The sequence below is a fragment of the Cupressus sempervirens genome, chromosome 1 (assembly GCF_028749045.1).
Source record: "Cupressus sempervirens isolate cs-2001-9-10 chromosome 1, ASM2874904v1, whole genome shotgun sequence".
Taxonomy (NCBI): Eukaryota; Viridiplantae; Streptophyta; class Pinopsida; order Cupressales; family Cupressaceae; genus Cupressus; species Cupressus sempervirens.
In genome coordinates this window covers 1,164,193-1,188,596 of record NC_143118.1, presented here as the reverse complement: position 1 = coordinate 1,188,596, position 24,404 = coordinate 1,164,193, and the positions used below count along the sequence as shown (strand labels likewise).

Here is a 24,404-nt window from a genome sequence, read left to right as displayed (position 1 = left end):
AGTATAAGTACAGAATACCACTTTCAATATGCAAAATTTTCATTCTGTGTTTCCTTTTTCCCATTTAAACATCAGTCGTATTTCCTTTGTGTCAATAACACAAAGTAACCATAACACTGTTGTATATATATATTGATTCAAATTCAAGGAGTTATTAAATAGATTTAAAAGCATAGAATCTACCAAAAATATTATTGATGTTTCTTAGCCATGATACTGTATTAGTCATGCATAAAATATTATCTCAACTCAGATTTATTTACATCCATTTATATCTCACAGAGGTGAAAACAATATCATGAAATCCAAACACCAAGGAATTCACTAGGGAATGATGCCAATGTAAGTGAAGAGGTGTTAAGCAGTATAGTGGATATAAACTCGTGAGCACCTGGGAATCATCGGCATGGTAGCCTAAAATGGTGAGGAGGTGTATAGAGTCTGCACAAACAATTCAAGTGATTCTTGCTAAGTCGAATCTGATGCTTGTTTAATCTTTCTTTACTCTCATTTCTCATTGTTGTACCAAAAGTTAGTGCTCTACTTTATACGTTTACCTTAATGATAGTTCATGACAGAACAAAGCTAATTTTATTGTTCCATGTCTTTTACATAAGAGTGCATCAGTTTTTGTTGTGTTACGATTTCCAACACCAAGTAAAGCATTGTAATTCACCGAGTATAATATCTATTTTCAGTCAATACATAATGATAGGTCAGAGAATGAATCAATTATGTTCCAACTCTTTTCTTTTCTGATTGGATATCCATTTTTAGCCGGATAGGCATAATAATTGAGAACCATATATATTCTGGTTGTTGCTTTCTTGAAGTACATAAGAGATCAATCTTTGAGTATCCTTGAGAATGCATCGTTTATGAATTCAAATAGTAGTGTTTAAAAACCTAATTGTTTAAGTGAATCAACATCAATGCACATGTAATCACAATCTTCCGAACAAATCCTAAATAATATTAACACCAAGGAATTCACTAACAGAGAAGCCATGAAATGGTGAAGAGGTGGAGATAATCTGCAAGAACACGGAAGAGAATTCAATTATGATTAAATTAATTAATTAAACATTCAATTTTGGAATCTTTAAAGAACATAATCATGTAATTACAGATTGAGAAATGCCAGATGCATTTAATCCTCTTGTATAATTAACAAAATCGATTGTTCTGAGGATTCCAAACACCTGGGATTCACCCGGTTGTGTAACCGAGGAAAGGAGTGATGAGGCAAAAGAGAGGTATCTGTAGTAATATGAATTAGTATTAGATATGACATAACAATGTTTATCATTTTTTATATGAATAAATTAATAGCTCATGCATATTCCTATTATTGTGATCTCTTGCTGCCAGGTCTTATGATGAGTTAATTACGAGAAAGCCCAGCGGATGGCAAGATGTCCCCCATTTATTCTAGGTAGGAAGGGCCTTTCTCGTTAGAGATTGTGTGGGGATAAATTGTGGTTCGAGATTGGGTGGTTAAGCCCTTGACAATGTTTCACCTCTCCATAAGTTACCAGATGTGCATCGGACAAAGATAAGTCATACATTCAATTGGTTTTCGGAAACAGGTATTATCACTTTTATTTAGGAGGTAAGATTAAATTGAGTTATTTCATTGTTACCATTATTTTACACCTAGATGCAAGAAATCAATTTAAGGATTGTTTTCATTTAAACGAATAACGAATATAAGTATATTTTCTAATCTTGAGTTACTATCATAGTTAAGTAATCGGAAGAAAAGGAATCTGAAGCCCTAATTGATTGAGTGATAGCTAGAACCCTAAATGATACAACAGTATCAGAAGCCCTAATTGAATCTGTGGTAGTGGAAGCCCTAAGTGATACCGCGGTATTAGAAGCCCTATAGCGGAAGCCCTAAGTGATATATAGCAGTATTAGAAGCCCAAAATGAACCGATGGTAAATGATGCCCTAATTGATACAATGGTAAGTGATGCCCTAATGTTAAATATAGTAGTATTCAATTGTAATCATCATTTGATTATGAGATAGTGGTTTTTAGATGATAGTTTTGTGAAATTGTTATAGTGTATTTGTGAACTAACTCAGGTGGTTGCAGAAGCATCCCTAATTGAATTTCGATCTCAGTCTTCCGAAGTATGTGGTTTTCAATTTCTATAGTAATTTCATTTGATGGTATTTCAAGTTTTTAGTTAAGAAATTTTGTCTAACTGATTTTAATAGTAAATCTTATTCACATGAACATGAATGATATAACTGTCTTCGTATGAAACGAAGTAATAACTGTATTCTTTAAGTATGTTAGATGTTATTTTAGACACGAGAAAACTGGATGTTACATTATGCTAACAAAACATCATACAACATTTGATATGATGAATGCATTACTAAATGCATATGAGGTCAAGAATGCAATTAGAGTTCTCGCACTGAAAAGGCAACTAAATCACATACAAATAAAGAAAGGAGAATCAATGAATTCTTACTTCCTAAGGGTTGACGGCATTAGAGATGAACTGTCAAGTATAGGAACCATTATTAGTGACACGGAACTAACACTGATGGCCATAGATGGATTACCAGATTTGTGGGAAACTTTTGCACAAGGAATAAGTGCTAGAGATAAACTTCACAAATTCAACAAACTTAAAGGGGATTGTCTTCAAGAAGAATCCAGAAAATTAAAAAGAGGAGGGAAACTAAAAATAGAAGATGAAGAACTTAATGTTCTTAATACAAACTCCTATAAGGGCAAGAAGAAGCATTTTAAGAAGAAAAAGGGAAATCAAAAGAATAACAAACCCAAGAAAGATCTATCCAAAATAAAGTGTTTCAAATGTAAAAAGTTTGGACACTACAGATGAAATTGTCCTAAGAATTCTAAACAAGCAAACTGTACAAATGTTACTAGGGAAGAAGATAACTATGATCCTGAGAATCGTGTACTGTATTCGTCACTATCAAATGAAATCTCAAGTAAAGCATGGGTAATTGATAGTGAATCTCTTAGACATATAATAGGATACAAAGAAGCACTAGACTCTATATCTGAAAGTTTAATGGCGAAGTCACCATTGGTGATAATTTAGCACATTCTGTCAAAGGAATTGGAAATTGCACCTTGAAACTAAAATCAGAAAATTATCTTCTTCTCAAAGGTGTACTCTACATACTAGGAATAAAAAGAAATCTAATCTCAGTTATAGCACTTGAAGATGATGGGCATAATGTTGCATTCATGAATGGTAAAGTAATAACCTAGGCAAAGAACTCCTCAATTAAGAAAGCAAAGTTAATTGGTCAGAGAAAAGGACATTTGTATGAATTAAATTCAGAATCCAGTCAACCTATTCAAGCCTTAATTCATGAAGCTGCAGATATAAATGAAATATGGCACAAAAGATTAGGGCATCTAAATTTCAAAACCTTATCAACTATGGAGAAGATGGTTACTAGTCTACCTAAACTAAATAAAGACCACTCAAGCATATGCAAAGGTTGTGCACTAGGTAAGAACACCAAAAGTCCATTTCATGATAGCACTAAAAAACAAATAATGTTTTGGAATTAATTCATTAAAAATTGGCAGCATTACTTTTTTTAAGTCTATTTTTGTTTGTGCATGCTTCAAAACACCTAAAACAACAAACTTTAACAACTAATGTCCTCACTTGGTCATTTGTACAAGTTGGTTTATAGTCATGCCAAACATGGCAATGCCATACAAAATAGGACTTATTATTCAACCAAACATATGACTTTGTTGACTACCTTGGATCAACCTAAGGTCCTAATTCACCTTGTCCTCTGTTTTTCCTTCAGTGGGTGCCCCTGCACCAGAAAATTTAATGACCAATCAAAAGAATCGTGTCAATATCCTATATCATTTAGGAGATATTAATGTTTTAAGGTTTGTAAATGCTATAAAAAATTTAACTTGAATTAGGTCCTCAATTATTTCTAATTACACTATGATCTGGGAAAAGCATGGTGTACATCTCTTCAAGATCTTGAGTTCAAATAAAACAAGACTTAGTCAGATTCAGAATTAAATATTTTCTTTTGTGCCTTATTTGAGAAATAAGGTGATTATATTCCAAATATTCTAAATTTCTGAGTATTATCTAGCAAATGATTTGTGAGTCCAAATTCTCTCTTTGAGGCATTTCTCATATAGTTTGATGCATTACAATTGAAGACTTTGTCATGGCTTTGGTGGAAGTATATGGAAATAATATTGGTGATCGTATTGACTATTGAGTACTGAAGTTTAATATTACTTTGTACGGAATGCTTTGTATTCAGAGAGATAAGTTTGTGAGTAAGGAAATCTGTATTAATCTCTATATCAAAATATTAATATGATAGAAAAATCATTTGAATAAAGTTCCAATTTTTATTTATCTTGGGTTGTTAATATATTCCGTTCATTCTTAGTATAAGTCAATTTAGGTATTTTTCTTTGGGCAACTCTTCTCCATTTGAATGTAGACTAATTAGTGCAAAGTCTATTATTGGGTTAATTAGTATTTGTGAAACTAAGTGTCATTTGGGGATTATAAATTTGAGTTCATTGTGAAGGAAAAAGCATGCAATTGTCTATTGCTTTTTGATATTTATCTCGGTGAGAGCTTTTGAGTTTCGTTATTTTCAATTCCCTTGCTAAGGTATAAGGGTTTTGAGTTGAATTTATTGAAGATTGAATTGTGCATCAATCCATTGCTGAGGACAAGTGGTATTGATTGTTCTGCAATTTGAAATAGGGGTCTTCCATTACTGTATTATCGGTTGCTTGGAAGTTGTTGTGGTGATTGTTCTAATATGAAATTGAAAGATCTTCCCTACTTGGTTCTTCCGATTTCGATGGGATTCAACCCTCACTCTATTCTATCGCTTGTAGCACTTCTCTCAGATTTGGCAAATTGGAGCACTATTATCTTGCGAATTGATGAAGTCATTATTATCAAATTCTCTTGTGTTGAATGAATAAGGTATTTCATAGAACGTTTTGTGTTTTCCTTGCATTTTACCATCCATTCTATTGTTTGCAAGTTTCATACTTCATTCTGTACGACATCCACCCTCCTCCTGTGCGGTATTCATCACCGTACGACCCTCTTTATCCCACCATACAGCCTTCTTGTTTTAGTGTTTGCACCCACCGTACGGCTTTCCACATCCCCCTTGTATCCACTATACGACCAACAAACACTCCCCTCCAAACACCGTATGGACTATCCTATCAAACGTGCGACCATCCATCCTTGACCGTATAACCTCCCCTCTTCCACCATACGACCATTATACCATACGGCCACAACATCTCTGCCCCACCGTACACCCAGATACCGTACGACTAGCAATCTGCTCTTGTATGGCCCCATCCTTGACATCGTACGGTTAGCTCAGTTGCATTGTATGGTTAAGACCATTGCTGTGTACGGCCACATCAAATACAATACCTTGTCGTACCATACCCTCTAGCTAATTAACAGGAATGGAATTAGGATATAGTGGAAGTTTTGTCTTCTCTGGGTTTGGATTATTACAGTGTTATCAAAGCACTTCGATCTTGCCAGCTTGTGAACAATGAATGAAAGTTTATAGCCAGCAGAGACAAAGAACCCATTCTGTTGATAGAATGGCTGCCGAACCGGAACCAACAGTTGTCAAACTCGTGGCACTACTAAGAGAACTTGCAAAGAATCAGGCATAGATCACCGATACTTAGTGACTCATGGAAGAGGCTCTTAAGAAGTTGGTAGACAATAAAATATTTAGAAAACAAAATGGTCACAACATGGACTCGGTGAGTCTTTTCAGACACCACAAGGAGGGAAACAACCAACCTTCAAAGAGATGCAAGAACAACTAAGAGAAGATTGGAACAATGTGAATTTTGAGGAAGATATATCCTACAAAGATTATACGGATCAGAGAATGAGATATTCAGGATGCAAACCAAGGATAAATAATGATGATCTCAGAAGAAAGTTGAGTAAAGTAAATTTGTCTCCATTTGACAGATCCGGATCTATATCTGTGCAAGCATGGGTAATGAAGGCCAATACTTACTTTTAGCTGAATCCTATGCCAGAAGAAGAAGCAATTAAATTTGCAACGCTGCACTTAAAGGGAGTTGCCCATGAATGGTGGCATCACGGCACCATCACACTAGGGCATGATCAAATAAATACTTATGCGAAATTAACTGAGAGATTAATAGATTGATTTGATGGTAAAGATCTAGAACTCAATTTCAAAGATTTGGCACAATTGAAGCAAACTGGATCTGTCGACCAGTGCATTGTGGAATTTCAGAAACTCTTTGTTTTGGTCACAGACATTTCTGAAAGAAGACAGATAGTGCTCTTCATGGACAGAGTGACAAAACCACTGAAAGGTTGGATAAAAGGGTTCAATCCTACCACCTCGTTGGATGCTATGAAGAAGGCACGGAGCATCGCATCATCATCGACATCATCCTCTCGAAGTTACTCATACCCCAAACCACATGCGTTTCCAAGAGAAAAATAATAAACCTTCGCACAAGAAGCCATCATTGGACGAAGCTACCGGACAAGAACTCCAAAGGAAGAAATTATGTTTCAACTGCAAGGGACCTTGCAAACCTAGCCACTGATGCCTTGGAAAAGGAAAAATACACTACATTGAGGTTGTGTCCAATGATGAGGATGAACAGGAAGAAATACTCGCCATAGACAACCAACATCACGACGACACCAACATGGTTAGTTTGAACCGTACGGAAAGGATTGGAGCATTGGTACAACACGGAGGAACTATCACCCTAGCTAGTAGCCCGAGGTGCATAGTATTTCATGTACGGGGAGCCCTTCAAGGACAAAGGGTTATGGTGATGCTCAATAGCACAGCCACGCTAAACTTCATAAACTCCTCTTTGGTGAAACGAAGAGGTCTACCTATGGAGACACATGCAGGATTTCAAGTCAAGGTTGCCGAAGGGACTCTCCTGCCCTACACACACCTTGTTCCTCAGCTAAGTATCACAATAGAAAATCACATGGTGACCGAGGATTTCTTCATAGTTGACCTTGATGATATGGAGGTTTTTCTAGGTATACAGTAGATGGAGACTATTGATGAATACACTCAAAGTTTCAAATGGATGGACTTCACTTTTGTTGTCGATGGAAAGAATGTTTTTCTCCATAGAATGACAAATGAAAGTTCGAAGAAAGTTTTTGCACATCGGATGGAGGCAATTTTCGGCATGATGACGATCTCCAAAATATTTTGAGTAAACATGATAAAGTTTTCATTGACATCCCTCCTGGCATACCACCTCATCGAGGGTTTGAACATACTATCGAGCTGGAAGCTGGAGCCAAGCCGGTCATAACCACACCCTACCAACATCCCAAGAAATTCAAAGATGAGATTGAAAAGACTATTTAGGAACTGTTGGGGAAAGAATGGATCCATCCCAGTTCTAGCCCCTTTGCGTCATCAATAGTATTAGTCAAGAAGAAGGATGGGACGATGCGCATGTGTGTGGACTACCGTGCGTTGAACAAAAAACCAATAAAGAATAGATATCCCATTCCAAGGATAGATGACTTGCTGGATGAATTACATGGCGCAGTCTATTTTTCAAAAATAGATCTCCATTTCGGATACCATCAGATCTGAATGAGGGAGGAAGACATAGAAAAGACGACCTTCCACTGTCACTATAGGCATTATGAATTTCTGGTCATGTCATTTGGATTGACAAATGCACCTACTACATTCCAATCATGCATGAATCGCATCTTCAACAAACAATTGCATAAGTACTTATTGGTATTTTTTGATGATCTTATTTATAGCAGGACATAGGACCACCTAAAGCATCTAGATGAAGTCCTAAGGATCATGGAGGAGCAGTCTTTGTTTACCAAGCAATCCAAGTGTGAATTCGGTATGACAGAAATATTGTACCTGGGGCATGTTGTCAGTAAATATGGAGTTCAAGTTCATCAATAAAAGATTCAGGCTATCCTTGATTGGCCTCCCCCAAAATCACTCACGGATTTGCGAGGGTTTTTCAGACTATGCAACTATTATTGAAGCTTCGTTAAAGGACTCTCTCAGCTCAATGCACTCTTAACGGATCTGACAAGGAAGGGGTCTTTCCTATGGAATGAAAAGGCAAAACTTTTTTTTGATAACCTAAAAGAGGCAATAAGCACTTGTCTCATACTTGCATTACCTAATTATACTCGACCATTCATTTTGGAGTGCAATGCATTTGGAGAAGGCATTGGTGCAGTACTGATGCAAGAAAGACACCCCATAGCTTATGAGAGCACGAAGCTTACGCAGAAAAAACACATATATTCCATCTACGACAAAGAGATGTTGGCAATCATACATGCACTAACCAAGTTCCAGCAGTATCTGGTAGGTGTCAAGTTTGTCGTCCACACGGATCACAACAGATTGAGATATTTTTTGGAGCAACGAGATTTGAACGAGAGGCAACAAAAATGGGTAAGCAAGGTTCAGGCTTTTGATTTTGACATTGAATATGTGAAAGGAAAGAACAATGTGGTTGCAGATGCCTTGTCCAGGAAACTTGCCATCTGCTCACTAAACTAGATTTCAGCTGACTGAAAGGCTCATTTGTTGGTAGAATATTCCAAAAACACATTTTCCTGTGAGCTAATGGATGACAATACCCAAGATAATCGGTATAGAGTGGTGGATGACATTATCTACTATAAGAATCAGATATTTTTAGTGCCAGAATCCAAATTGAAGCAGAAAATCTTGGAAGAAGTACACGACTCACCCTTGACAGGACACCTGGGTTTCTTCAAAACTTATAGAAGTCTCTAGGAGAGGTTTTCATGGAAAGGACTTAAAGGGGAAGTGTTCCAGTATGTAAGAGAGTATGCAGTCTGCTAGCAGAACAAATCCGAACATACTCTACCTATCGGGTTTCTGCAGCCTTTGTCAATTCCAGAACATAAGTGGGAAAGTATCGTGATAGATTTCATAACAAGGCTTCCCAAGGTGAATGGAAAGGATTTTATTTTTGTGATGGTTGACAAATTGACAAAGTACGCACATTTTTTTGCCATCCCCTTAGATTTTCAGGCCGCACAAGTTGACGATTTGTTTTATCGAAAGTCTTTTGTCTGCACAAGTTACACCAAAACATTGTCAATGATTGGGATGGGTGATTCATTAATATCTTCTGGACAGAACTGTTTCGATTGGCAGGGACAAAATTGTCACGAAGTACTAGTTACCACCCTTAGATAGACGGACAAATGGAGATTGTGAACAAGTGGCTTGAAGGTTACCTTCGAAACTATGTTTCGGCACAACGGGCATGGGTCAAGTGGATACATCTAGGAGAATATTGTTACAATACCACGTATCATATGTCCATTAGGATGGTACCATTCAAAGCTCTGCATGAGTACAAACCCTTCTCCTTCATCGACATAGTGCTAGGGGACAATTGTGCACCAAGGGCGAGGGACTGGCTTCAGGAGGGATAGGACATCCTACAATACTTGAAGGAAAACTTACAACGGGCACACAGTCAACAAAAGATGTACACTGACAGACACCAAATTGAGAGGAGTTTTGAAGTAGGGGACTTGGTACCTCGATCAAATACCTGATTTGATCCTACAATACTTTGAACCTACTAAATATGACATTATAAAAATCCGATCCATTAACAAGTGTTAGAAAACAATCATTACATAACCTGTTCATTTCATTCACCACTTGTCTCGGATTAGAATTTATCTTTGTCTTATCAACAAGTTTAATAGAAAAGAAATAAATTTCATCACTAATTAATTCAACTATATGATTTCTTGCTTTGCTGTTTTGATTAGTATACAAAGAAGAAAAATCCTTAAAAGAACTATGATTAGAACTTAAAAGAATTTCCATAAGCATGTCCTTAACAAATATTATCGCATAATCTTCAGGGATACTTACCTTGGCATGCTGCATATACTTCATACCTATATCAAATGCATCATTCTTATGAATATGATTTTCTACTTCAGCTTTATCAACGCAATCATTAGCCTTTGGTAAGTCATCAATTACATTATGGTCCTTGCTGGATAGAAGATCCTTGTCTTCATGCATTTGATCAATCATACAGATATTTAGATTAGTTTTCTCCGCTTGGACATCTTCTAGCATGCAATTTCCTTGATCTCCAAACCTTAAATGCTGATCTTCCTCGCACAAAGGTTTTGAAAGTAGGTCACTTTCAGGTAATACAGATTTCCTGTGATTAAGATTCTGATTAGATATGATAATTGAAAAATTTTCAGAACTATGCTTCAAGCTCAACACACTCTCTTCATTGCACTTGTTTGACTTCATATCATCCTTATGTATGTAATATGATTTTGGCTCATAGGATCAACTAAAAAGATTCCCGCCTTGTGAATACATACTACACATCTTATGGACTTCACAATTATCATTAAGCATGATATCTTTATTATTTTCATCATAGTGCTGAGATATTTGTTCCTCCAACAACGGACTCAAAAATATAGAATGCTCAAGTATATTTCCATGATATCCTTCATCCGACATTTTCTCATGTTGTTCATCTTCATCTTCACAAGATACTATGTCCAGATTCTCTATTGTTTCATTGAATAAAAGATTTGAAGTGATGTTGAAGTCCTTGGATGCCTTTTCTTCTTCTTCATGCATATTCACACTATCCTCAAAATCTAGAAATGTATAAGGGATACATTCTTCATTCCCCTCTACTAGTTCATCATGTATAGGATCATAACATTCTTTGAAATTGTATCTAAGCATATCTCTCTCTATACTTGGACTACAATACTCATCTTCAGCAAACATGTCATCCTTTTGAGAGCTGTATGATCCTTCGGGTTCATTGGTTTCCATTTCATGAAAGTAATATGGATATGTAGAGAGGGTTCGACTTTCTAGTTCATTGAATATTTCATAGGACACATCTATTATCTCATCAATATGCTTTTCTTTGTATATAGGAAGAAAAATTTTACCACCCTTTTCAACATACTTTTGATATTCTATGTCTAACAAGATTGAAATTTCGTCCATGCTACGAGAATCCTCCTCATCATTTCCATTTTCTTTACAATCTAATTCCTCACCGGTCTTATCATGATCAGATTCTTCTTCGATTTCTTCTACATTTGAATTTGAAACATCATTATGTTCTTGCTTTACTTTGGTATCTTTTACTTCATCTGTAATAGCTTGATCCCATATCTGAAGAAGGAGCTTTACGTCAGGGTCCTTTGGCGAAATTTTCAACTTGACAATTATGTTTAGAAATTCCTTGTAAGGAGGTTTTATGTTTGATGGAATCTCATGGTAAGCGTTCATCACCCTCAAAAACAAATGTGCCGAAGTCTCACCCTCATACCTTTCCAAATTGAAAAAGGCATCAAGTGGAGGCATGTTAGAATCCTCTTCCATTTTGCAGCTTTGATCTTCATATTGTTCATAATCCATGTTATCTTCGTGGCTTGCATCATCAAATTCAGATAGGAACCATTGTTCAAACTCTTTCCAAGACGAGATACATTGTGTGGGTAATGATTCATACACTTGTCTTGCATCGTCCTTCAATGTCCTAGCAAACAACTTCATCACTTGCTCTTCCGAACAAATCTCATAATCTTCTATAAATGTGTAGAATGCATCCAAATGTTGAATTGCCGATTCATCCCATTCTCCATGGAACTTTGGTACCAACTGTGAAAGCTTCGGAGATAACCTACTAAGTTCATAATCAAAGTTGCTGAAATCCAATGGCTTGATGCCATCTGGAACAAAAGGCTTTCTTTCAAATGATCGATACATTTGGAAGACCATCTACCATTTCTTTCCAAGTCTTTTCCCTCAGCATAGTCACTAACGATTCAGGCACTTCTTCTGTTGAAATACCAATCGGCACACAATAGAGTCGCCACCTCCAAATGGAGGAAATGAATAATCTTCAAGAATCTGAGTTCTTCCTTCCAGCAGAGTATAACTCACCAAAGATCGAATCTGCGGAAAAAAGCTTAAAGAAAAATATAGAATGCTTCTACAAGATCAAATCTTCATAAAGCACTTAGATTTATAAAATAATTACGAGAAATTGAAATCTTTAACGAAATTAAAATGCAATGTAAAAAACTTATCAATTTGGAATTTTAAATATATCAAAATGTTCTGACAAATTTAAATAGAACCTAACTCTTACTGATCTTGAAAACAAAAATTCTTAGGGTTTATTTTGCAACTCTCCCCAATAGAGTCGCCAATCTGTTGGTTCCCAAAACCGCAGATTGGAATCCTATGAGCCTTGCCTGCTCAATGCTGGGATATCCAACTGGTTAAGGCCAACTTGACGGGATTGACTGATGTGATCTAAATCCCCTGCGCTTCCAACTCTGCAAAACCAAGGTGGGTGTACCTGATCCTGGCTGAAACACTTAGATCCAAGATGCTTAAAGAAGATTAATTAGAACGCGAATGCGATGAAAGCTTTCAAAACGGCAAGAATTACAGAAAGCTTCAAGATTGCAAGTTACAAATCAAGAATAAAAGTAAATAATTGTATGAATGTTTTTAAATAAAAGTGATTATTGTAGATGATTGCAACAAATGAATATATTAATTCTTCAATAGAAGAAATGAAATAGTTGCCAACAAATGGATTATGAATCAGGAGTAAAAGACCAGTGCTTAATTAAATGGGCAATCAGAGTCAACATTATAAGTTGAGACATACAACTTTATAAAGTTTAATATATTTAAACTATAAACAATTTTAATAATTTAGACGCAATGGATCAATTATATAAACGCAATTTAAATTAGTCTGAAATGCATTTTAACTCCTGCAGAGACAAATTAGACATAAATACGAAAATAATTAAATATTTCACAATATTTATGTTCATCAAATTTAAAATGTGATAATGACCCAATCCACTTATCTGAATATTAAAATATTTATAGAAAATAAATAAAAAACATTTATAAAGGACACAATTTAATAATAATTTAAAACTTCATAATTTAAAATAAATAACTTTGCCGGAAATAAAATTGCAATAAAGACACTCCTTACAGATGATCTATTTACTGCATTTCAATTCCGGAATCGCGTATAGATTTGCTCCGTAATTCAATCCACGGGCTTTGTTCAAAACTTCATTTCTCCACAAATAAAAGAATATAATACATCATTGAGCATAGGATAGATAAAAAAATTTAAAGTATGAATATGGAATCATATCTCTCCTTTGCACATTACATTACATATATTTATAGAGGAAAATGAGGCACCAGTTATATTCTCAAACATCGCACCTCTTCAAAACTAATAACTAATTACTAAATTTTGATATTATTTACTCCCGATATTAGCGGCAATTTTACTATGTGTTTTATAATTTCTAATGTAAAATGGTGGCTTTTGATAAGGTTCATATAATATGCGTATTTCACACTTTACATTCTGCGCAAAACACGATCTCCATCCAAGTGCCTACGCAAGTTTTCTCTGATCAATGATCGATGCCTCCTATAGATGCTTTGAGTGAACCTCCTGCCACAATGGTAAAACATTCAAACTTCAGATTGATTAATTGTTTAAATCACTTGTTCCGGCTTCCACGGGAATCTGACTACGCTCCATCTTTTATATTTTCTGTAGGTTCTGTTGTGCGCAATACCTTATGCCAACCCTTTTTGCCTCCGTCTCCAGTGTACCTACAGCAAAAGGGAATATGTTAAGAATCGATCAATAAAGATTAAAGCTTCAATGCAGATGCAGGATGCAAGGGCTATAGATTTGTTTGATTATCCAACGACAACACTCAGGATCTGCCCATAAATCTATTGAGTATCAACCATTGTGCAACTATAAATATGTTTCACATTTTCTACAAAGACTCCAAAGATGGCCCCTTCAGCATACACCCTTGTTGAATCTCATCACGTCCTCCTATCATTGGAAAGATACTTGCATTCATATGCACTCGAGAAAGAGATTTCACCATAATCTTAACCCGTGAGATAATTTTGTCTCATTTTTTCTTAGTGTGCAAAAGGGGCTTCAATGATGGCCTGCTAGACTTGTCCACATAAAATGTCAAATTGGTCAGCTGTGCAGCAGATATTTCTAGTAATAGTTGGGCAAAGACTTTGAATCTTCGCAGATAGTAACCCGCTGGGCTGCATGGCAGGTACTAAATATGGGCAGTTTATAACTTTTCCATCTTTGTGTTTATACTCTTCAAGCATCTCCTTAGCTTCCTTTATAGTGCAACTTGCTCCCCATGTCACACGCATTATCCGTGGTTCTGTCATAAGTTTTGGATTTGTACTATCCAGTTCATCACTAGTCATGGAGTCCATCATTGTCATGAACTATTTTGCATGAGGCTGACTTCCCTTTTCTTGGCCCTTAGGTATCAACTCAGTGCTAAATCCAAGAATCATGGAAGAAACCTGATTAAATGGTCCCATTTGGAGGAAGTTTTGATACTGCTCATACAAGATTTGCAGAGTAAAGGTACCTTTTGACAACTTTTGCAGAAGTTCAAACTGTTGTTCTTTGGGCATTACTTCATGAATTTTGTTCATAAAGCTAGACCAATCTCCCATCCCTAGCAATCCGCTAACAAATGGCTTGACATCAAATACTTCAAATTCATCCATGTGCTCTCCTGTACCTATGAATATAATAGGACTCTTGGTTGCTGCAACAACACTTAGTGCACCTCCACCTTTTGCATGACTATCCATTTTGGTGATAATGACAACTCTCATTGAAACACTCTGTTTTAAATGCTTGTGCTTGATCAAATGCCACTTGTCCAATACTACTATCCATTACAAATATTACAAGATCTGGTCTCATTGCTTCAAACACTTACCGCATTGTTTACCATAAGGGGTAAATAGATTAATTGTAATGACCCTACTCAAATCCAACCTTAAAATGCTGATTGAAGACTCGAAGAATTTTGTCACACACTTTGCATACAAGGGGTCATATGACTGATATAACTTTTCAGATTGCTGCAATGACTCTTGTTTCAATTTGCATCAAAGAGAATGCTTACAAAAAGACTCCAGATTGTCTAAACAATGACCTAACATGAATGTGCAACTAATTTTGACAATATTCAATACAAATATGTGACTTAAACTACTTGCAATATGCAGCTACAGCAACTAGTAATTATGACAAATACGTTGGATGCAACTTAAGATGGCATTAATGCATTTGCAACCAAGTGTCATTAATATAAACACTTAGTATGCAAAATTATAACATTATTTATGCCGAAAAGAGAACTTACAGCCAATTGATATTTTGTCAAACAATTGGAATGCAAACTAATAAACTGATCATCAACTCTAGGGTTGCAACATAGATAGTCTAAAAATTACAACGCTCTTTCAATTGCAAAATCCTAGCCTTCCTTTGATACCAATAATGCCAAATGGAAAACAAAGACAAATACAATGTGAAATAGTGAAGTGCTGAAGTTATATTTTGTACTCAGCTAAAAACCTACATTTCTCAGAAAATATGCCAAATGAGAAGTGAAGAACCTGATTGTAGATGGTTGTAATAATTTTCTTCAATGATGCCCCTTCTGCTTTGCTTTTTTCCAATCTGCTTTTTCCACTTGCTTTTTCCGGATTTGCTTTTTTCGGAGCTTCTTTTTCGGCCTGCTTTTTCGGTTCTGCTTTTTCGGACTGCTTTTTCGGCCTGCTTTTTCGGTTTTTCTTTAAAATGGCTTCCTATAATTTCAGACCTGCTAGAAATGACCTCCAATAATTTCGGCCCTGCTAAAATTGCCTCCTGAAATGCTGAAATGCTGAAAGTGGCCTTAGGCCCAATGATGCCCTAGCTAAAGTGACTGAAGTATCACCTCCAAATGTGCAACCCTTCAGAAGATATTTGATGTCAAGAGAGAAATAAACAATTGTATAGTTAGAATGAAGCCCGAGGTGCCTATTTATTCTTTTTCTCCACTTTCTCCAGAAACTTCTAGAACATTATTTTATTTTATCTATTAAGTGGCTTTATAAAAAATATTTTATAATTCAAGTCACTTTATTAAATTAATTAAATATAAAGTTACCTTTTAATATTTATTTATTTGATAACTTTATAAATAATTAACTTAATACCACTTATTTATTTAATTAAAATAATTAATTAGTCATCCTCATAAAATATTCATTATTTTGGACAACCTAATTAATTAAATTAATTAATTCAAATTGCCTCCAAAATGGGGACATGACATTAATGCATACAGACAATAGATAAGAACAGCAACAACAATACTCCGTTTATTATTCGCATATACCAAGAGATTACATACGGAGCATAAGATGCTTTACAATGATCCCAGACGGGGTATAAATACTTCCCGCCAAACCTTCCCGAAGGGGTCCGTCAGCTATATAACAATCCTAATCTACCCGTCGGCTACAAAATCTTTACCGACAACATGAGCTTGTCGGCTAAACAGTTTCTACTGACAACATCATCCCCCCCAAAAGAAAAGTTGTCTCCTAGCGACTTCAAAACTAACAAAAACAGGAGACCACAAAATACAATAGAGAAAGAATATACACTAGAGAGGAGGCTGTGATCCTGGAGAATGCTGCTGTCGGCACAATTCATAGACCTACTCTATCCGGACTTTGTAGCCGACGACATGTATCTCCTCAAAAAGTGCAGCTTCCTGCTTATGTCGTTCACTTGTATATGTTGCAAAATGGCAACATAGATCATCAAGAATCATTGATACAGGACATCTGGAATGGACATTTCATAATTACTGCTTGATATCATAGATCATTGAGATTTGCTTGCACCTATCAGGATAAAGTGTATGATCCTAGGATCACATATTTTTACTGAAAACTTCACAGACCTCTTTGATGTTAAACAAGACTACATTCTTAGCGTTAAATCTGCAATTGCTATCATCAGCAGTTTGGTGTGCCGAGATTCTGAAGATGTTTAACAACCCATTCATTTGTTATTGAACATAGGGTATCACATGACCCTGAAACAACTTGCACTTCATATTCAAAGTGCGCTCCTTCATGAATTGGCCAAAAATGGGCTCCATCACGGCCAACGAACACTCCCCTCCAAACACCGTATGGACTGTCCTATCAAACATATGACCATCCATCCTTGACCGTACGGCCTACCCTCTTCCACCGTACCACCATTATGCCATATGGCCACAGCTACATCTCCGCCCCCCTGTACACCCAGACATCGTACGGCCAGCAATCTGCTCTTGTATAGCCTCATCCTTGACACCATTCGGTTAGCTCAATTGCATCGTAGGGTCATGACCATAGCTATGTACGGACATATCAAATACAATACCTTCCCATACCACACCCTCCAGCTAATTGATAGGAACGGAATTAGGATATTGTGGAAGTTATGTCTTCTCTAGGGTTGGATCATTACATTGTGAAGACTCATTCTGGAGACAGGTTTGGTATTTTGGTATTGTGCCATTCTTTTCCAACGAGCTTCATAGTATATGATTAAGGACTATACCCTTTCACAGCCACTAGACAATGATAGAGATCTACTGTGTCTCTTAGGTTTTGTTCAATAATTCAAGACTTTGTGATTGAAGAATTCGGGACTAAGAGCTTATGAAAACAACTCAAATGTACTCCTTTTTCAGGTTCAAGGTGCAGCTTGATGAAGCCTTTCATGATTCAGGTTTTGCTACTTCAGAAGAAGATTTTCTCAAAATATGTATTCAAATTACGTTATCAGCATAGGGCAGGGTGAATTTGATGTCTTTAGGATCAATGTATTAAGGGGGGGAATGTTAGCATAATTATTCATTGATAAGCATATAGTTCAGCCTATAAGTAGGTAACTATGTAATTGTTTATGACCAATACGTAACTACATAACTACTTGTATTGGTTACTAATACGTAACTGCTCCATTTTCTCCATGTATATATCCTTTGTCTTTGATCAGAATAAACATCAGCAAACAAAATCTACACAAAAATCACATAATACGAGTGAGCTGCCCCTCTCAAAGGAAGAGGAAAGTTGTTTCTCCAATTACAACTTATTTAACTGTTGTGACATTTGTCACCACCCATTGGACAAATCACTTTGAAATCTGCAGTGATCTATTTAGCAATCCTTTGTCTTTGATCAGAATAAGCATCAGCAAACAAAATCTACACAAAAATCACATAATACGAGTGAACTGCCCCTCTCAAAGGAAGAGGAAAGTTGTTTCTCCAATTACAACTTATTCAACTGTTGTGACATTTGTCACCACCCATTGGACAAATCACTTCGAAATCTGCAGTGATCTATTTAGCAACATTTCACAAAGAACGTTTAAAGAATATATAATAATTTTCAATGAGAAAGTTTCCCAAACCTAGGCACCCAAACAAAACATGTCATTATGACTTCTCCACAAGCAATTAAAGTAAGTTGTCCCTTTATTACTTTTCAACATTAGACAACTTAAGTGAATGGTTAATTAATAACTCAATAATTAACCAAAGTTGTAAACAGTGCTGACATGACAAATTAAACTTTGATCATACCAACATGATACTTCAAACTTAGGATGATGATAAGTGGAAACTGATTGAGTGACTAAAAATAGCCTACTTCTCCAAGAAGGCAGAGAGCTCCCAAAAGGTTGAAAACTGATTACAAAAGCATATTTAAAGTCGCCAAGGCCAACTGAGCTCATTGCGCAAGATTGATCCTTTGTTCTCCAAGAGCTTTGTAGATACCTCCTCCTACCAATTTGCCTTTAGAAGAACTTGGAAACTACGCTAATTGATCAGAAATCATTTTTCTTAAAATGGGACAATGCAATGTTTCCTCAAGCAAGAGAATGGCTCCAACAGATAGTCTAAAGGCTAAACAATAAAACAGAAAGAAAATGCAATGCCATGCTTGACATGATCTCACAAATGTTGGTCAAAATGAAAAAGAATGCACCTAAAGCATCTCCAATTCAGAATGGAGTAGTTAGTGTTTTCCAACACTAACATCTTCAAAGCAATAATGGTCATACTATTGGAACTATTGTTGGATCTGTTGCTAAATTCCTTCAACCTACATTCACTTGTAGTGAGGAGGCCCAACTTGAATAACAAGTCCTATGGCTGATGAAGTGACAGCATATTATGTTAAATCTATGAAACTTCCACCGAATATCCAAGATATTTTAACATTTGATCAATTCATGAACGAGAAAAAGAAGGGAGGTGGTGGAAAAACAGAAATAGAAGAAGAATAGCTAGTGAAGATAACGGATATACCAAATTTTTCTTCTTAAGTTAGACATCCAAGAATTTCATATTAATAAGAAATTTTATAGTATGTACTCTTCGAGGACAATATACTGCATTGTGTATGTATCAGAGTATGTAATACTGGTATTTTCCTTTTTAATGAAAACATCACTACGTATCAAGGTTGATGACAAAATATATCTCCTACAACCTCCAGAGTGTATATGCTTTGATAGTTTTAGTATTTAATATTATTTTAAGAATCAAAAACTTGTATACATAACTATGCAGACAATGTGCAAAGCTACAAATAAAGGACAGAGAATACTACCTCTCCAAGTCAAACAACATTCCTTCATCAGTTCCTAAAAATAGATCATCAATCGATGAGGCTGCAGTGCAAACAAGTCGACAGTGATGATTGTAGAGCTCATCAATAAGTGTAATAAACCTTCTTGCCTGTAACAGAAAAAGAAAGTTAACATTAAAATATAGAGGAAAGGTATATCAAAACTAATATCTTCTCATTGATGGTATAAAATACTGTATAAATACTTCATTGGGTTGGATAATTTCAGCTAAAAGTATACTAAAAAAGATCAAATACAGGGAACACAATATTTTCATGTTATCAGATTACGTGATCTGAACTTATATTGCTGAGCATTTTAGAAAATAAAAGTATGTTGGAGAAAAAAAATCACTTGCTAATTCCTGAAGCAAAAAATAAAGCAGCAACCAGAACCAGGGACCTTCTTCTAACCATGAGAAGACAAACAATACTGCTAAACCTGAGAACCAATACAATAAATTATATTCAATGATAAACAGTCTGTCACTCATGAATTTGGCACAACCAGAAGCCCTATCTAGAGAGATTAAATGCTTTTGGTGTATAGTAAAAAACATTCACTAAAAGCCTGGATTTCAGGGAAAAGATAACAAATGGAAAATAATGATCAGAACAGTAGAATAATAATAGTTTGTTTCGCCTGCATACCCATTCGATTGTTATCTAAAACATTGGTGTATCAGTTGCCCCAAGATGCAGATTTACAGAACTACACACCATAATATTGTCCTAAGATGCAAATACTCCAAAATGATGTGTCTTTTCTCCTGAACAGGATGTTGTAAACAGTACACAAATCTTGGTCGGTCTTCTTATGGTTCATTGGTTACAAGGCTCATTCAGAGTTTGTACAGAAACTGCCATGGTAATAATGTCAACGCTTGGCTGTGAGCCAGGTTTGTGACCAAACAGAAGGAATTTTTGTGCTTAATTATACTGAGGGAATTTGGATTCAATGTATATTGCGTTACACAGATAAGAGATTGTATCTGTTTACTTCAATTTTATCTTTTGTGAATGAATGCCTGCTTGGCTTTCCCAAAGATTCATATAGAAATCTGCCGACCTGTTCATATATAGTAGAGGATGCACTTTGTGAAAAGAAATCAGTAGTAATGGTGGAAATAATTTCTGGTGTAATACCTCCTCTTCAATCACCCAACCAACAAGCACTTGTTGACAGAAAACTCTTGTATGGACAAAAAAATACAACAGAACCAAAATCATCCAGAAATCTTCAAAAACACCATATAATTATTGTACAATAGGAAATGGGGATCAAAGGGGTTAACCTTATTTCTTATTATGTTAGGAAGGCAGATGATCCACTAGACTTAAATGCAATCAAATGCTTAATGGGTTCTCTAATCCTTCACTAATATGAAAGGCTGATTAGAGGGATAAGATTTATTGATACACAGATAGGGGACAAGGTAGACAAAAAAAAAACAAGTTGCAGACAGTCTGATAAAAAATAGACAGCTCGGTACAGTAACCAAAAATGGGTAAAGAGGTTGTCACTGACCTATAAAATCAATTTGATGTTTTTTCCGCAGGGTAGAGGGTGCCTTAATCGTCTTGTTTCCAATCTTATTCAATGATTGAACTTGCAAACTGTCTACAAGGTCCTGAACTTCCTATATCTGATCTGATGCGAGGGCCGCCTATTCCTAAACCAAAACAAGGAAATTGTTGTGTAGAGGGGTTCACCTCAGTCAAACACAAGTTGAAGAATCAACCTTTGAAGTGATACAAAATATGTTTGAAAGGAAAGTATGCTAATATGAAATAGAAGCTAGATCCAAATCATAAATTACTTATATTTTGATGGTGCAATGCTTCTTTAGATGTAATGATAACAGATAATGCAATAGCTTGAACTACACAGAAACCAAAAAAAGAAATCATTGCTGTCGGTAAAAACCATATTGTAGCTGACGGGTTGAGTTGGTATCTGAAAGGTTGCGTGACGGTTGAGTCACCCCTTCGGGAAGTATATGTACATTGTCCGAATGACTTATGAATCATCATTATAATTGGAATTGCATATCTGCATATATGAATAAAGTATCTTTTTTGTGGTACATTCTAATTACTTAATGTGATAAACATCTGTTTACCCTGTACAGTAAACATTCGGCATTGTGCCTATCAAACCTAGTACAAAAGAGGTGTTATGAAGATTAATGCCGAATCTACTCAATAAAGATAGGAATAAAGTAAAAGACAAGGATGATATATGCACAACATAGAAAGCATTAATTCTAACACAACAGGCAGAGTGAAGAAAGAAGTTTCAACAACTTGCCGACGGGCACTGAGGGGGTGAAGGAGCATTGACAGAGTGCATTCACCTAGCAAATTGAGTGCCAAGGACTTGCTTCAAGAAATGCAATAGAGATTGAATCTGGTAAAAGAGATAAGGGAGGAGTTCTTAAACTTGTATATGCCAAGGGTAGAGAATCCAAAGGGAAGGAAAGGAACCCACACGGCTCAAGGTGTTGAAGGAGCACAAGCATAGGGGGAACTCTTCGTTCCCAATCGACCTAACGAATGGATACAAGTAGAGAATTGAACAACTTCACTTGAAGAAGATCTCTTCACACCGAGTAATGTGGTTGTCCAAAGTAAGGCGGTTGTCCGAAATAGCACAATTGTGCAAAACAACACGGGTACTCAGAACAATACGGATACTCAAAGCAGTGTAGGTGCTCAGAACAATGCAGGCACACAAAAAAACACGAGTATGCAAAACAGTGCAAGTGCACAGCAAGTACCACAAATTTAGAAGAAATTAACGATGGCAGGACCAAAGGAAAATCAACCAAAGTTTAATGGCGGTGGAACAATCGACCCCATTTGACATTGTAAAACATGTGAAACAATCAGAACTGTGAATGGCGTAATGGACCAAGATGACTAGGTCCGATAGTTCCCAACTACTCTACGAGGTGCAACGATTGATTGGTTTTCAGACACCAATTTGCAAAGTTAAATTCATGGGCTGGCATCAAGAAAGAATTTATAGCAGAGTTTCGACTACTCAAAGATGATAACGAGACAGTAACGGAAATCTACAGTACCAAGCAGGGAAAGAATGAAACAATTCGCGTATATGTGAGAAGGCTAAAGGAGCTAGTAGGAAAAATGGAAAGCCAACCAACGGACGGGTTGAAGAAAAGGTGTTTCATCGAGGGGCTATGACCAACACTAGTAAAAAGATGAAAATTGTGCCTCCAACATCATATATCGATGCATATAACCATGCAATGGACTTGGAGAGTGAACAAAAAACAAAAAAAAAGACGTAAAACATATCGTCTAACTCAAAAGATTCATCCTCTAGAAACAGTAGCAATGAGGAATCAAGTAAAAAGGTTCGTGCACTGCAGAAGGGCATGTTATGTATGATGAAAGAGTTCAAAAACATGAAAAAGGATCCTAGCCAAGAGAGAGAAGGGGAACCATGGTGTACAGATCGCAAAGAGGAGGGCCACACAAAGGGCTCCTGCCCTAAGAAAATTTTTTATGATATCTGCCAAATTGCAGGACATTCCACCAAGGAATGCCCGTTCAATATGAAAACAAAGGGACACCAACAAATATTATTGACGTAAGAAGCGTCCACCTCGAGAACAAATACGAACAATGACGCAACAACCTTAGGAGGGTATGGAAAAACTGATGCAGATGAGGCGGCAACAACAATAACAATAACAGGGGCCGTAGTCGAATAAAAATGATCCGAGTGGACAACCGATTGTACAATGTCAGACGTGCAACCTTTGGGGCCACTTCACTAGAGACTGCACTACGAAGGGAACACCACAACTATTATGCAGATGGTGTGGTCCTAGGGACCATGAGGATGCAAAGTGCCCTAAACCTGGCGTGAACTTGTTAAGTATAAAAACATGTGATGAAGAGACATTAGCCATCACTCGTGCACAAGCGAAGAAGACAAAGTACCTAGATCCGAAAGAGATTGAAGCAAGCACGAACAAAATTAGAAAAAGAAATGAAGGTTGAAAATTTGCAAACAAAGGACATTGTCGACACCTCAAGGAAGAATCAGGCAAAACAAAATATCATACTGCAGGTAATGCAAGCTGAGGTCCCCATGAAGCTAAACAACCTTCTTGCAATGCCTCAGTCACGGACTACAATCCAGAACATGACAACATGCCCGAAGGCAATGGAAGAGCTAGAAAAAGACACACAAAGTGGAAGCGAAATGACTGCAACAAACCCAATTCTACTTGCGCTCACAACAGGAAGACACCCTATAGTAGTAGAGATGGATATTCTTGGAACCATCCTAATGGACACCATTATAGATGGAGAGTTAAGTGTGAACGTACTACCAAAAGAAACATGGAAGAAGTTGGGGCATCCTATGTTATGGCCACCTACATTTCAATTGCTCACCATTGATCAACACAGGATCAAACCTCCAGGGACTCTGATGGCGCAATTTAACCATCAGGACAACCATTCTTGCTGGACTTCGTGGTTATACCATTGAAGAGAAAAGGGTATGACACCATCCTCGGAAGGGGCTGACTCATATAGGCAAAAGCAAAACATGACAAGAAAAAGAACACCCTATCCATGGAAGGAGGTCGTAGATTTGTAATTGACCTACAAACACAAATGGTGGGAGAGGAAGCAGTAGCATCAGAC

At 36.4% G+C, this 24,404-nt stretch overlaps 1 protein-coding gene and 1 pseudogene across 4 annotated transcripts in view; both read right to left on the bottom strand.

Moving 5' to 3' along the window:
* Positions 1-24,404, bottom strand: part of LOC149575837 (AFG1-like ATPase family protein) — a 259,202-nt gene that overhangs the window by 29,448 nt on the left and 205,350 nt on the right. For all 4 annotated transcript variants that reach the window (XM_089815715.1, XM_089815717.1, XM_089815718.1 and 1 more), the window contains one exon: positions 19,701-19,828. In XM_089815715.1, the coding sequence (XP_089671841.1) occupies positions 19,701-19,828 (128 nt within the window). The remainder of the gene's footprint in view (positions 1-19,700; positions 19,829-24,404) is intronic.
* Positions 14,151-17,388, bottom strand: LOC149575838 (signal recognition particle subunit SRP54 2-like; annotated as a pseudogene).